Source organism: Schistosoma haematobium, chromosome 1 (assembly GCF_000699445.3).
Source record: "Schistosoma haematobium chromosome 1, whole genome shotgun sequence".
Lineage (NCBI taxonomy): Eukaryota > Metazoa > Platyhelminthes > Trematoda > Strigeidida > Schistosomatidae > Schistosoma > Schistosoma haematobium.
The window spans coordinates 87,165,447-87,181,653 of NC_067196.1; the positions used below are offsets into that span (position 1 = coordinate 87,165,447).

A 16,207-nucleotide genomic window follows, 5' to 3' on the forward strand; every position below is an offset into this window, starting at 1 on the left:
TACATTCATCTATAGATGACCATATTTTATGACATTCGCGAATACATTTGAAATGATCACAATATATAGGGACAATATATTTTGACTGAATCGTTTACATCATAAATTTATCCACCATTTCAATATTCTGATTACCTCAAGTATCTTTGTTAACGACTAAACAATTTTCTTTCTGAGTATGAACTATTATACATAAAATAAGGATAAAAAAGGTTTTTCGCCTTTAGAACGTAATATCAACGAAAAAAAAGCTTCTTTTAGTTAATTTTTATTGTACCTCCTACAAATAATGTTAAAATGGTTCAGGGAAAAAATATTCATTTTACAAAGTTCGAATTTCTTGTTTAATGTTATTTCTACATTTTTTCGTGTACAGGAATCTGCTCGATCATCCATTTCTTCATTAACATTTGAAGTTAAGGTTTGTACAGCTTCTCTTTTAAAAAAAAACAATTGAGTAAGAAAATAGCAAGAATCCAATCTATTGCATAATTCATTCATTTAATTTTTCACAACTAGTTTTACTAGTTCAATTGATCAATGTTCTTTTCTGAAATGATCCAATTGATATTCTTCAGTAGTTTTACTTATTCAATTCATACTAATTCAGATTCAATCTAAACTCAACCATTATTTTCATAATTATTTTTGTTGTTGTTGGAAATTCACCAATTAATTCATACACATTCATTGTTAGTGCACTTAAATAATTTTATTGGTCTGATTTGCTTGAGTACTTGAATTCAATTTGACTGCAATTATGTATACTTAAATAATTGTATTAAAGAACTAATAGATAAACGCTTATCGTTTAATAATTGTTTAGTTTTGGTAATCAGATTCATATTTATTATTAAAGCGATCTTTACAGATTCAGTTTAACAACTTAAGTATAAGTTCAGATGTAGCTAAGAAAGGATTCAATTTTCTTTTGTTCTTTTGTAGAATAATTTTCTCTTTCAAAGTTACAGAATTAAGGAAAAAATTACTATTTCGCACTTATTTGATTTATATTTCATCTTCATAATCATGATGTCATTGCGATTTTTCACATGTCTTGCGGTTGTTGCTTTGTGTGTTCTCAGTTAAAAAGTTTGGGTTATTATTCTTCATTTTGTTTACAGCCATTGGATTCTGGGCTGTAATCCCGAAAAACGTCTTTTGAAATTGGTAAACAGTTAGCATAACCAACCTTCAAAAATGATTTATGACCCTAAGATCGTTCTTAAACCTGCACTAAATTAAAACTTGTCATAATCAGTAAAATCATTGTGTATCACACTGAGCCATGTTTTCAGGTCCGGAATGCCTGGTTGAAGCCTGAGTAATTCTCAAAACCTATGGTTGAAGACTTGAATAGACATGATGTAGAATAGGTCCTAGTAGTTTATATGAAATCGCTTTAAGTCTTCCGTCGGATCTTCAGTTTTAAGAATTATATTGAACATTTTACTCCACATATTTATTCATTCTCCACGAATCATATTGCCTGTGCCCAACATTTTCTGCTCCCACTGATGCTGTTACTACCTCTTCTACTCTGGTATTTGTTTTGGTAACTTTACCACACTGTATTGTGATGGTGTAGGAACTTGGGAACATACATATACGTCCTATGTTTTACGTTATGTATGGTTGACTTACTAGGTAAATGAATTGTCACAGACAACCATTTGTAGCAAACTACGTTTTCTCGTGATAATGATACTTAGTATTACTTTTACTTAAATAACGAGTTGCATATGTTTGACAAAAATGGCGTATTCTTCCCAGTTTAACAGTGTCGTGATGTATCAGTGTTGAGTCGTAATCGTTTAAACTGTTTGACAAAATTCGTTTCCAATATTCATTGTCTGTTACCGTCACTATAACGTTTTGGTTTGTCTTGACATATTTGGGTTTTATTCGCCAATGTGATTCAAAATCACCAAAGAAAAATAAAGACTTGTTTTTTTCTGTTGCCAAGACGGTTATTTAGCTTAATGAACACAATAATCGTTTCATTCAATAATATGTGTTTTTGAAAGTTTTATATTCTTTATGTTAATTGATTCAATTAAGAAGGCATAGACTGTCTTTCTAGATGGCGAAGAATAGATTTGACATAGCTGGAGATCACTAGCAAACCATATATAGGCATTATTATTTGTATTTTTTAATGTTTTGGACTAGTCACAAAGTTCTAGGTTATATGTTACTAATTAAAGTATTCTCTCCAAAGTTTTAAACAGATTAACTATTGTTGTTTGTTAACAGCTTAAGCCACTATTTTCTAAAATCAATAGTGTCCTCATACATTTGATTATTACCGGAAATTCACGTGTGCACCTAAATGTTAAACACTTTTTTTCTCGCAACTTGTCGTACACAACGACAAAGCATAATGTTTGAAAACATTATATACAATATTTATTCAGCTATCATTATTTTAACGTACTCTCACTGCCCCGTGACTTGAAATTCATTATTTCTATATGTCTTTGATTCTTCTTGAATTAATAGTTTCAATGTAAAAAAATAAATAGTGATAATGCATTATCACACTTATCAGCAGCACATAAAAGGTTCAAGTTCAAACTACCTTGACCAAAATAACGTTTCACCCTACAGCTTAAGCAAAATACATGATTAACCTACGAAACAATTTTTATTGTTCTTAATTTTAAGCTTCATACCCATTTGGATAACCCAATTTATTAGTTTTCTTGAACTTGCTTTAGAAATTACATTTTAGCAAAATGTTAAATTTTGATACTATCATCTCCTACATTATTTGAAACTATACTATGGGCATGTTGCTTATTGTTTTCTTCTGCACCATCTTAATTCTACTAGTAAGTGCGAGTTGTCTTATTTTCATACATATACTTACTTACTTACACCTCGTGAAGGAACATAGGCCTCTCACCAGCATTCGCCATCCAACCCTGTCCTGGGCGATCCTTTCCAGCTCCGTCCAGTTGTAATTCATCGTTTTCATATCTGCTTCTATTATCCGACGCAATGTGTTTTTTGGCCTTCCTCTTTTTCGCTTCCCTTCAGGATTCCAAGTTAGGGCTTGTCTCGTGATGCAGTTTGACGATTTGCGTAATGTATGTCCTATCCACCAACTCCATCGTCTTTTCCTAATTTTTTCTTCAGCTGGAAGTTGGTTTGTTCTCTCCCACAGAAGGCTGTTGCTCATGGTATCCGGCCAATGGATGTTGAGTATCTTGCGAAGACAGCTATTTATAAATACTTGTACTTTCTTGATTGTGGTTGTTGTAGTTTTCCAAGTTTCATCTCCGTACAGTAGAACTGCCTTGACCTACATATGGTATGCTCAAATCAACAAATTTAGACTCATGTTGACAAACTAAATGTTCAACGGAGTACACCAATCGAAACATAAAATAAGAAAAATTGGTTCAGCGAAGAGTTCTCTTTTCGGCGAATTCACTGAAAACTAAGTACTGTCCTTAGATCCCAGTAATTCTTCTGTAATATCAACGATTTGGTAAAAGAGGACTTTTAGTATTTTATTCCGAAATGTTAACAGACACAAAATAGAATTTTCCGCATTAAAAATTTATCTACTCAGCTTTCTTACAGAGAACTATTAGGAGGATAGCTTAAGGTACATACCATACTAATTCTGACTTCATGTAGAATAATCTTGTCTACCACACTAATACCAACCCTCATGAGATACACAGGTATATAAATTTTCTATTATTTTCAAATTTGGAAATAGATCATTAAATCTAGATATGATTACTAAGCTTTAATTTAGGACATCACACTTCACAAATTAGATCGACAGCTATGACTTTAGCTAAGGTGAGCTAATATCTTAGCATAGGGAACTTAGAATTATCTGCAAAGTTCACTAATCGCTAAACCTAAACTATGTATCAGACATTGACTAATGGAATCCTAATAGATGTAATTGAATTTGTCTGACTACCACAGTCACATTTCTGTGAATTATTTTAAAATCTGCTTTGTTAATAGTAGGAATTTATTATTATGATTCCATATTCATTACTTTTAAAATCCTCTTTGGGTTGATCTATATTTCTGTAAATATTCTAGATTGGTCATTATAGTTATATCAAATTTTTATATTTGAATAAGAGGTAGAGAAATTTAGTTGAAATGATCAGTAAGTTATCTAATCTCTTCGTGTCACATTATTGATTCTTATTTAATTTTAAGATAATTATTATTTATTTCTATTGTCAAATACTTGATTAACATATTAAGATTATAGGTAAAAATGTCTCGTATTGTTTTCATGTTAAGATTAATATAAACGAGGCATCTATTTCAAGTGACTACAAATACACTTATTCGTATAAACAGAAAGTAAACCTTTGTAAACAACTTATTATCAACTGTCAATGGTTAATATAACCCAAATGAACTTATTCACTTTGTTACTCATGTGTTGTAATTAAACAGTACACTTCTTTTTGCACAATCTAGAAACCAGCTTTTTTACAAAGAGCATCTGTGGCAGCGATTGGAGCTAAGGTGGGTTATAGTTTCATTTTATTGACAAAAATATTCTTAGTTGAGGTGAAGACATGTGTTGCTTTTATTTTTTGATTTATTTGTTTATTTTTTTTAAACACGACCAGTTCTATGATATTCTTTATGTATCGTTTTACAACTATCTTGAAGTATTTAGAGACACTTTATTCAATCAATGTTCTCAAAACCGAAACATCATTCCGGGTATATCAGTGTGCTATTTCTAGTAGGAACGAATTAACTAGTCATTGACATTAGGAATAATCTTTAAAAGGTTAAATTAGTTAGCATTGCGTGATGCAAAAGTAGGTTACGTTGTTTCTAAGGTCAAATTTCAATTATTTTTAACATCCAGTTTTCTACTGCCTATTGCTGCTAAATTATTCCTTTATAGGAGATAGTTTCTTGAAAACATCTTTCAATTTTCATATATAAATGGAGCCCAATTATAATATTATAATATTTCAGATAAATCAGGCCAACATATTCGTATGTAAGTGAATTACTGTAGTATAAAAGATTCTCATGTTATCAACTGCCAATATGCTTTCTCTTCTATCAGTGAGATCTTTCAAAAAATTAATCCTGAAAGTATTACCGACTAGTCAAAGGTTAAAGCAAAAACCCAGACATTTCCTTCTCATGATTCATAGAGTTACAAGTTAAAGAACTTCAGTAGTAATGAAAAAGCAGTACTACTTATTACTGTTATTATCATGATGAACAAAACTAAATAATTAGAACAAAAGTAACGAAACTAAATAACACCAATATTGCGCATAAATCTCGTTAATTATTTAAACATCATTTGGAGTGTTAATCTTAATGCCGTTTGTAAACTCTTATATTCACTTTGAACTATCAATAAATACGCGTACTATTTCATCACAGTTGTATTACATGTTTAAGGACTTTTTGCCTTCTATCTAGGATACCAATATCATCATAATAGGCATATATCAGGTTAATATCTTAAAAAATAAAATAAACACACTCTTTAGTCCTATAGAAAACAAAATACATCCAATTATTATACAAGATTAAATATAAAGCTAAATCTATTTTCCATTATCTTAATTCTATGTTATCTTCAAAATAAATAACCAACTACTAATAAATTATTTTCATTAATTTCTTCTTATAATCATCAAATCACCTTCTTTATTCTATAGAAGCATATTTCTATGACAAGAGCATCTGTTTCAACGAATGATTTTAAACCAAAGGTGGGTATTTAGTGTATTATATACAAGTCTAATGCTAACAATTGCTAAAAATATAGGACGTTTAATTTTTTTTTTTGGAGAAAAAAAAAAGTATGTCTATGCAATTTGGTTTAACTATTCATAATTATACAACTAATTAGTGATTACTTGATCATGTTTTAGTTTTAATATCTATTTTTATGTGTCAGTAAAATGATGATCAGTGCTTCCGTATAATGTAGTTAAATAAATGCTAAATGACATTTAATTATTCCATTGTAAATTTCGTTAGACAATTTATTTGTTGTTGATTAAAACAACTTGTCAAATTTATGTATCAAGAACATATTTATCATGAAATAATAAATAACGAATTATAAAATACAAGAGGACGCAAGTTTACAAGTATGCACGAGAGCGTACCCTCTAATGAGTATACTCTATAAATTATTGAAGTTCTACAGAGAAATTAAATAGCGCCTGTCGCGAGATTGATAGATCCTGGGTTCGGAACTCGCGGGGTGCGAGATCGTGGGTGCGCTCTGTTGAGGAGTCCCATACTAGTACGAAACGGCCGTCCAGTGCTTCGAGGTTTTTCATGGTGGTGTAGCTTCAGTTGACTCATGATTTCAACCATTGAAATTTCTAAAAATCATCACAAAACCCATTCTGATTAGAAATAACATTAATTTTATCTATGCTGTAATTTAGACGACTACTTGTAGATGATTATATCAATATATAAGATAGAGGAGCATTATAGTTCAACTTACTAGATTATAGAGAATGGGTTCATGACAAAACCTCATGAACATGCATTCAATACCGTATGAATATATTATGATGGAAAATTGTGAGTATTAAATGTCTCTTCAGCGCTCTGCAATATTGTAATTGTCCTTTAGTCGGTATCGACTTGTGACTATACTTAACTTCAAAATGTACCAATATTGATACACCATGCAACAACAAAAAAACTAGACATGTATTTCTTTTGGATTGATCATCTTGTAAATGATACAAGATTAAATATATCGATAAATTGATTTTAGTCAGTATACTTGAATTTATCTGCTTTTTATTCAAAGTTGGCGTTATACTGTCTGTTAGTTTAAATAACAATTTATGTATATTTTAGACAGATCAATAAATATGAACAACATGTTATCAGAGAAACATAGTGTATATCAAACAACATATCTGTTACTCTATTAAAAATATTAATTAAGATATATAGAAATGATTATTAAAATGTATAGATAATTAGTTAGAGATAACTGAATTCAAAATAACTACTTTCAGTTATGTTTTATTAAATTCATTGTAACAAATTATGTCCTGTATTAGAAAAAAAAAGATCTTTCCTAGTAACTATTACATTCCATTCTTTTTTTAATGGTAGGCAGTTTTAATACTGTTTTATACTTCTGAATCTAATTTTGTATTGGTTTATTATACAATGCATTTTCGATGTATATTTGCTTGATTGACAACCATATTCTTGCCAGTTATTAAAATTGTATAAGAATTAATAAAACACTCTAGATCTATCGATTTATAATTTCACAAAATAATTTAATCACTGCTATGTGCTGAATGATAGATGTTTGTATCTGTTCGGTGCTTCTAGACAATAGTGAGTTACACTGGACTAGGATTCCCTGATAGTTGACATTAGTGAAAGGAATTGCACATATGCCATACTGGCAAGTATCACATACCACGTAGATCTAGATAAATGGTTTCCTCATTAGCATAAACTAAGGTGTGTCGTCATGTCAATTCATTAAGACTGGTGCGCGCACTACAAATTTACCAATGGAATTCGATCAACACTGCAGATTAGACAACACGATGTACTTAAATTCACAAAAACCAGTGAATCTATGTTTGTTAACTATTATGTCATAGTAAATATTGTTAGTCTAGTTTGAAGATGATGATAATGATAACATTTATTAAATCTGCTTTTTATTTTATTATAACTGTATCTTAATAAGCTGAGGATTTAATTTATTTTGTACAGTTTTTTTACCGATTTCTACATTTGACTAAAACAAGAGCAATTAATGTAGCAGAGTAATATGAATTCATTAACAATAAAATATTAATGCTATAATTGTGTAAAACGTTACATGAAATCAGTCAACTGTGTAAAGACCAGATAAGAAATGACTGTTATTAATTAATGTCACAAAAAGAAGAATTTATGAATGCCTTCACCACGAGAAATCACAACTGATAACTGAATCTTATAGGATGCATAAATTTGGTTTATATTTTTCTGTCTCAATCGCTTCAGAGATCTGTAGTAAATTCGACGTTCTCTGTTTACTAATTATCTTGAGGGACTTTGAGATATCAATATTATAGCCATTGTAAAGCAGATGGCTTATGATATCACTACTGAAAACGTACTGAACTGTTAGTCTAGTCTTCTGCATTGTGTGGTCAGAGATGTGAATACTAATCCTACTTTATGTTCTTTCAATATATGTGCTTGGCACGTACATGTTAACTGGTAGGTACGACTGGATGTAACATAAGGCGCAAATTTATCTACATATGATTGTCTTAATAAGAAATTCGTTTAGTACAGAGTGATCAACTTGAAAAATGAATGCACTCATTTCTATTACGGCCTTTAATCTGAAATCAATCATTCCATCTATTTCTTTGCCTTTGAATCCAAGTCTTAAAAAACAGCGTTCTTCTCAATCATAGCATACTCCATTTCTTTTGCTTTTGTCTTCTCATGCTTAGTTATACATTTTTGAGAGTAACCATCATTATATAAATATCTTTCAACTACGGTTAATTACCTATCAATTTTGTATTCTGAAAATAATATTCTGACACAATTGAAAAACATTCTAGCAAAGGGTCAGTTATAGCTTATCCGACAGGAGCTATTAAAGCTTAAGGATGATTCAATCCATTTATCCTTTTGATAAATATATCTCTCCAATCAATCATTTTTCTAATATGAGCTTCAAAGTCATATATATAGCTTTAATTAAAACTTACACAACAATGTATTTTTCACTTTAACTGTCCATCATTCTGTGGTGCAGTTATTTTCGAAGATTTGTTTTGTTTAAAGAAAAATTTAGAATAAGAATCTCAATTAAAGAATATATATAGATCATGATACAATATATGCACACAAATGAAAATTGGCAAAGTTGATCAAATATTTTACTTTTCAACTAATTATTACATGAAAGTGAAATCAATGTTTGTCTTAATTCACAGTATTTATAAAGGGATATATTCTAAAATTAACTTTTTCTAATAATGCTCAGATAATTGACATCATCTTTTTTTTCTGTAAAATTGTTGTCACGGTACCAGAAACACAAAACCTGTTTTTCTATCTAATTTAGTATAACATTAAATTACGTTCCTACTCATTTGAAATTTTTAAGCCTGTGCACAAATTTTATATCACTTACAGTTCATATTTATTGATTTTCCTTTTTATGCATGCACAATTATTTTTTATTAAAGTCCCATTCTCCTTTCATATATATAACGTTTATCTTCTGTGAATGTTTTCATTGCTATCCATTTAATTTCAATGTCTGTGTAATGGTATTTGTTCAAATAAACTGCAAACATAAACTTTTTATAATCAAATTGTATCAGTTTATGAGTATTTGCACATTAAGGTTTATTATGGTGTTTGTTTTATCGAACATGCGGAAAATCCGGAATTATATAAACACTTGTTATTTCATGATGTGATTCATTCTTCAGCTGAGATCGTTATGAATATAGATTCTGTTTTAAGAAATATTTGTGCAAATTCAACAGTTTTCATTTCACTAATTTTTTTCAGGAGCAATGTTCAGTTAAAAGGTCATGTGTATCATATAATGATCTTGGTTATAAGGTTGGTATCATGTTTTTTTTTTCTTTTTTGACAAGTCGGAACCTAACGAAGACATATGATTTTGCAATATTAACAGATAGCTACCTAATCAAGCTACCGATCTAATGTCAATAATACATATTTCTATGTTTTACTCAATGCTTTGATTTAACTGAGCGATCTTTGCTGTTAATAATGGAATAATGGATTTTAAATGATGATTTGTGATTAGTTTCTTGAGTCATTGTATTCATAATATGTGTATAATGACTTATTATTATAATTTTATACGTATTATACGATTCCTATCAACTTTGGAATTAATTACTTTTTTTAACAGTACAAACGGTATATATATTGTTAGGAAATTATCATCTTTATTAATAATTTCTTAGTAATATGTTTTAATTGATTAAATCATAAACTTTTTATCTTAGTTCTATTTACTCATTTATATCAGCTTTCTCTAGGTAGTAGAGAACAAGGAGCAAGTTCACTTTCAAAAGCGCTTAGTATTCACAATGAATGTCAACATCCTTATCATCGATATAATCAACCTTTAACTAATTGCTTATCCTCTGGTTCTGAAGCATGTACTGTTATTTGCGGTTTAATTGAATTTGTAAAATCACCAATTCTTGTACTGTTAAGATTAAACAAAACTATTCAACGTTCATGTATTTCGGAAGTCGATATTCCAGTACGCTTTATATTTATTTATGTTGGACCACAAAATGATGAATTAAATTATGCTGAATTGGCTCGTATATTTGCAGTAATGATGACTAATGATGTAAGTTAATATTCCGATTAGTTGTTTTTGAATTTGGTTTCTCTTTTGCTAATACAGATGGTAATACAGATGAAAAAAGTTTTTCAGTCATTCGGTTAAATGTTCCACTTCACTTCTGTTGACTCAGATCAAACATCTAAGCTAAAAGCTGAATACATTATGCTTGAGTTTTACTCTACTCAGTGTGTGTACATGAAACTGTTGTTTGGCTTTTTTTGGTAAACACTTTTTCAGACTATAACAATGTGTTAGTGAAACTTTAAGTCAATTTATAGATAAACATATGTTTCTTCTTAACACTACATGTGAAGCATTCACATAAGCTTAACAACTGAATTAGCTATGTAATTTCTTACGCATGATGGAATATAAGTAAAGTGATCAGCTGATTTATTAAGAAATATGACATCATTTGATGTAAAGGAACCAAATTTAGAAATGCAGGATTTGAGTGGGTTGATCTCATTTTTATAATTCATGTTTAACAACTGAAAACTTATGAGTTTTTTTTCCGACACATGAACACAGCATCCATCAAGTTCAGCAATGTACATCTAATGTATTATGTAATTTTCAAGAATTTTATACTTTTTAAACACAAAAAATATTTCTACAATAAGGAGAATTGAGCTGCAATGTAATACAAGACCGTCGTTATACAATTCTTTGTGGTTTATTTTAGATCAACATTCTCTTCAGCTATGTTTTCAAATCTTACAAGAAGCATAATACTGTTAGTGATCTTTGTTTTCAATGATTCTCCTAATGATAACGATTCATGAAATATGGTTGTTATATTGCATTGTCGTAAATTCGTCACTTGTCATCTCAGTTATTGATAACAAAAGAATTTATTATTTACACTAAATTTTCATTAGAATAGTTTTGGATTGTATTATAAATTACCTAAAATAAAGCATTATGCTGTTTTAAATTATCTGGAAGCAAAATTATGTCTAACTCACTTTTATGGTTATTTATATGATAACACTGACTATGCTATTTATATTTATATTTATAAACTTAGCATTAAAGGGTTATTAACGATAAAATCATTTTGATGTATAGTCATATTAGAATGTGTTAACAAGTGTAATTATATGAACTATTCCCATAAAGTATATTACTTATATATATCCAAAAATGTGCTTCTGATTGCATATACATGAATATTTATTGCATAACAAAAAAATGATAGCAAGATGACATTTATTTGAATCATTTTATTATTTACTAAAACAACAGATTACTGTGTATCTGTAAACAAACTTAATCTCACTAATAGGTATTTTCATGTCACTGTATTTTTAGCATTGGAAGAGATATATATATAATTACTGTTATAATTTTAGTTCTCTCAACGATTTTCAATCTGTATCTTTTAGCGCTTGATTTCTTTAACTTACAAATGAACGATTAGTTATCATATGTGCTGTGTTTACCAATTAAGTCCAACCTTAAATACTAATCAATAACAACATGTTACGATATTTTCTATCTGTTAAAATTGACGTTTCTGTTAAAGAACAGTTCATTGTTCAATGATTTGTTTAACTACGAAACTTAAATTGGACAATTTCATTTCATGTAAGGAAGTTTTCTAGAAAACATTTCTATTTATCTTTCTTTCCAAGCGTAATTTGCAATAATCAAATTAAGTAATACGAGAATAGTGAGCGCACATACGTCTATAAAAAGCACTCTGTCATAGCACTTACATCAAGGATCATATCATAATTTTAGAAATTAATATTTTCTCAAGAAGCTTCAAATGCTTTTCATTAAATTTTTAAATTTGTCTGGTTTTTCAGACAGGTAGATTTTAATGGTGTCCTTTAAATTAAATGAGTCAACCTTTAAGTTTTGGCTGTTTTTTTCGAAACTGACTATGAAAACTTCGTGTTCGAAATATTGTGCTCAGAAAACGTAGCTTCACCGAAATACACCTCTTAAACTAGAAATGCTATTCATAATTTTGAAATATACCTCAGCATGGTATTTGATACTATATTTTTCAGGAATGCTTTATATTTTCAACAAACCTAAGATTATAACTGACAACATTTGCATTGTAACTAGCAGGGCATAACAGGACTAATATTTTACTATACTTGAGGGACCTAGGTGAAATAAACTTTATGACATTGTTGATGTTCACACTGACACTCAAACTTAGTACCTTTCCCTTCAAACTCCAACTAATCTGTGAAACAGGTACGAAGTAAATTATAAGGGTTTTTTATTTCTAGTTGTTGGTTTTCAGGACTAAGTCCGTGTAACTTCTGTAAACATACTATGAACTTGTAAGTATGAGGCTCAGTATATACATCATCAGACTGTGCAACAAGATGATAACTACAAAAGACTGACGGTAGTTTTCAAACGTTCTGTAATGCAAATTGCTTCAAGCTAAACAAATTAGTTTATAACAGTTGAAAGTATTAGTCGATCTAAGCTAGACCACCACTAAAAACTTGAAAGGACTGTTTATTTTTTCCACTCATTTTACACTCCTTTAAATTCATATTCTGTTTGTTTTAAATTTACCTTTAACACAGACATTTCGGTTATGCGTTTACGACTCAATTTCAGTTGATGATATTATTAAAGGAATTGATAATTTTATGCAAGATTCATTTGTTATGCCACTTTCACGTCATTATAATGCTAATGCTCTAGCTGGAATGACACGTCAAATTGAAGCATATAGAAAAGAAACAGTTTGTGAAAGAGATGGTGATCGACGACCAAAAGGTATGAATAATTTATAAATTATTTTATAATATTTTCACACTATTCATGAAGTTAAATAATCGTTAATGTTGTCTAAATAACTGATATATAATTCATCATTATGAAGATTTATAAGATGAATCAACAGTAATTATACTGTTATTTTATTCGAGTAAACCTAATTAGCTTACGTGTTTATTTAGTGTATTTGTAATAATAATTAACTTGTATGATCATTTTTTTACTTAATAAAAAGTTAATTTACATCACAAACTGACTTAAACTACATAACTATTAACAATCAAGAAACATTGAGCAGTTGTTTAGCATGTGTTTTGAATTCATCATCTGGGTTGACCCACAGGTTTGTTTGATCTCTTGGTGAAATCTGTGCTCAGTGATCTAAAAGTAGTGTTCTTTCCTTGAAAACTGATGGTTTTATATTAGATCCCTGGTAATGTTACAAGTACGTATTGATGTGGAGTCAAAAGCTAGGACGAAGTATCTGTTCAATGATGCATAATCTTTAATAGTCGTCTAGCTAAAGTCATTGTGGTATGTAAGCTAACTTGGTCAGTTTTTATTAGCCATTAGCTGAAGGTTTTCTTAGGCATTAGGACAAGCAGAATACTACATATATATGGAGAAATACAGACAAAGATATTGGTCAAAATAAACCGATTTTCTCTGATGGCTTACGCTCTGTGAGCTAGGTGGTAGAAATTCTAAATTTCAATTAGATTATTAATCTTCAAATCTGTTGATAATTGTTTTCAGTGTGTATTTAAACTCCAAGAGATATCAACGTTTTCTTACTATGTTCATTTAGAAAACTGAAATTCTGATGTCGCACCGATGAGATAAATTTTGTCGTCTACTCAACTTGATTAAAATGTAGTCCTATGAGATGTAAAATCTACTGACTGATTTAGAATAACCGCATTGGAAATATTCATTAGAATCCTTTTGTAGACAGTCAGTTAAAAAGAAACGAAACCATGTTCTGAATATCATTTACTGACTTTATTGAGATTATCACTGACAGTTCTTAAGAAACTCATAAATTCTATACTTTGTAAGCTAAAAATTATGATCAAAAACTACAATGGAAAATATCAACAATCATTGGCAGTGAGTTCAAAGTGATCATGAGTCTTTCTGAAATAAAAACAGAAAGAAAAGTGGGAAATCAAAGATATAATTTATCATGATAGTTATAGCTAATTTGAATTTCTTTGAATTTTAGTAAATAAATTTCATTTTCAAAGTCACTCAAATGTAAAATCCGGATGAAATTAGAAATAAAATTTAAAAAAAAAAAGGGAATTTTCATTTGTACAGTAAATGTCTATATCAACGAAAAAAATGTTTCGAGTGTGAATGAATAATTTCGGAAAATTGTCGTCAAAGAATTCAACAACACACAAAACTTATTTTGACTTACAATTCAGACTTTCAAATAAGAATTAATATGTCCATATTTACATATCCTTTACGTTGATATATTATTCTTACTATGGTGAAAGTAGAATACGAACAAATTTAGATAGACTACATTAAAACATGTTCATCAAGTTATTACCTTTTGATTGACCACCAAACTAATCGTAATACCCAATTGAGTAACTTAACTTTTTTATAGATCTCCTTATTCTGAAGATTATATCATTCAGTTTTTTTCTTGTACTTTAGTTTCATTTGTTTTCTTATGATTTTTCACTTCTTAAGTTTAATATCTCTTTTTTTATATATTAACTTTGTTTTCTTTTTCTGCTACTACTAATTTTTGCTTACTGTGCTGTAACTTGTCGCCAAATAGATCGATAAATACTATGCAAGTTACAGTAAAAATTAACGTTTGATGCATGCTGGAATGTTGTTTATATTGTTTATTCTGAATAGTGTTACTCCTTGTTGTTTGATTAGTATTTTTTTTTATATTCAAATGCTTATTATTTCTATATCAACGTTTTGTATCAAAGCATAGAAATTTGTTCATACAGTAAACAATGCTGTTAAATTTTCGATAATGTAATAGTTTTACATTATCTTTATATTTGTTAAATGAGATCAGTAAATCTAAAAGGAAGAAAAATGATATATTTATATCATGGATTATTTTCAGCCACTTACAGCCTCAAAACGATAAATATTGTTTTGAAAATACAGATATACATACTTTATGTCATGCTGACAGAAAAGTATTCGTGAGGATTGTTAGTTAGTATTAAATTAACAAATATAGAAGAATTCAAAGATTCTTCGGATCTTCTTATTGTTAATGTCAAAGTCTGCAGTTGTTCATTTTCTCTTGCCATACATATATTCTGTCTGAATTGCCTTGGTAATAGCATTGGTTTGCAAGCATTCTAAACAGAGTCAAATAAGGTCTAGCAATAGAAATCCCTGTTGTATAAATTAGCGACTAACTGAACTTAGTAGCTAGGTGAATAATGCCTTAAGCGTTTGAAACAATAGATCTTAGGTCTCATTTCCGATTCAAACATCAGGACTGAGGTGCCAGTACATTCAGTTGACGAGTTTCAATAGGAAGAAATAAACGTCCTGGATTCTATCATTAGCCACTATCCAACTCTGTCCAAATTGTTTATTTCAGTGATTATGTACAGATTAACTGTATAAAAAGTTTAAAAGATAAAATTCATAGAAGCCTAATGACAGGTTTATAGTCAAAGAAAATTAGTGTCATGAGGTATATGGCATCAACCACAAAAGAGAATAATTAATAAGATTGAGTGAAACAAGCTCAGAGAAAAAAGAAAGGAAAAATATTATGAATGACAGAAGAAAATAAAATATTATACATTTAATTATTGACCTTGATCTTGTTGCCTGTTAAATATAATTTACTTAAGACTATTTATTTTCTTCCTTTATATTCTTTTCCTCTTACTTGCTGACTTTCTAATCTTTATTCACTTAAGCTCGCTGAGCAGTTTTTTTGTACTAAATATTGTTCTATGCGTGACATTAATCGTCCATATCAGAAACCTATTGTTTTTATATCCTTCTGACTTTTTGTTTCTAGAATATTACACCTAGATTTAACAAATGAACGATAGGGAA

The 16,207-nt window shown here is 29.3% G+C and overlaps 1 protein-coding gene across 2 annotated transcripts in view; it reads left to right on the plus strand.

Annotated features, from left to right (window-relative positions):
• The window catches only part of MS3_00002365 (uncharacterized protein), an 88,536-nt gene that overhangs the window by 29,308 nt on the left and 43,021 nt on the right, over positions 1-16,207 (plus strand). For both annotated transcript variants that reach the window (XM_051209932.1, XM_051209933.1), the window contains 2 exons: positions 10,055-10,387; positions 12,946-13,141. In XM_051209932.1, coding sequence (XP_051075419.1) covers positions 10,055-10,387; positions 12,946-13,141 — 529 coding nt within the window. The remainder of the gene's footprint in view (positions 1-10,054; positions 10,388-12,945; positions 13,142-16,207) is intronic.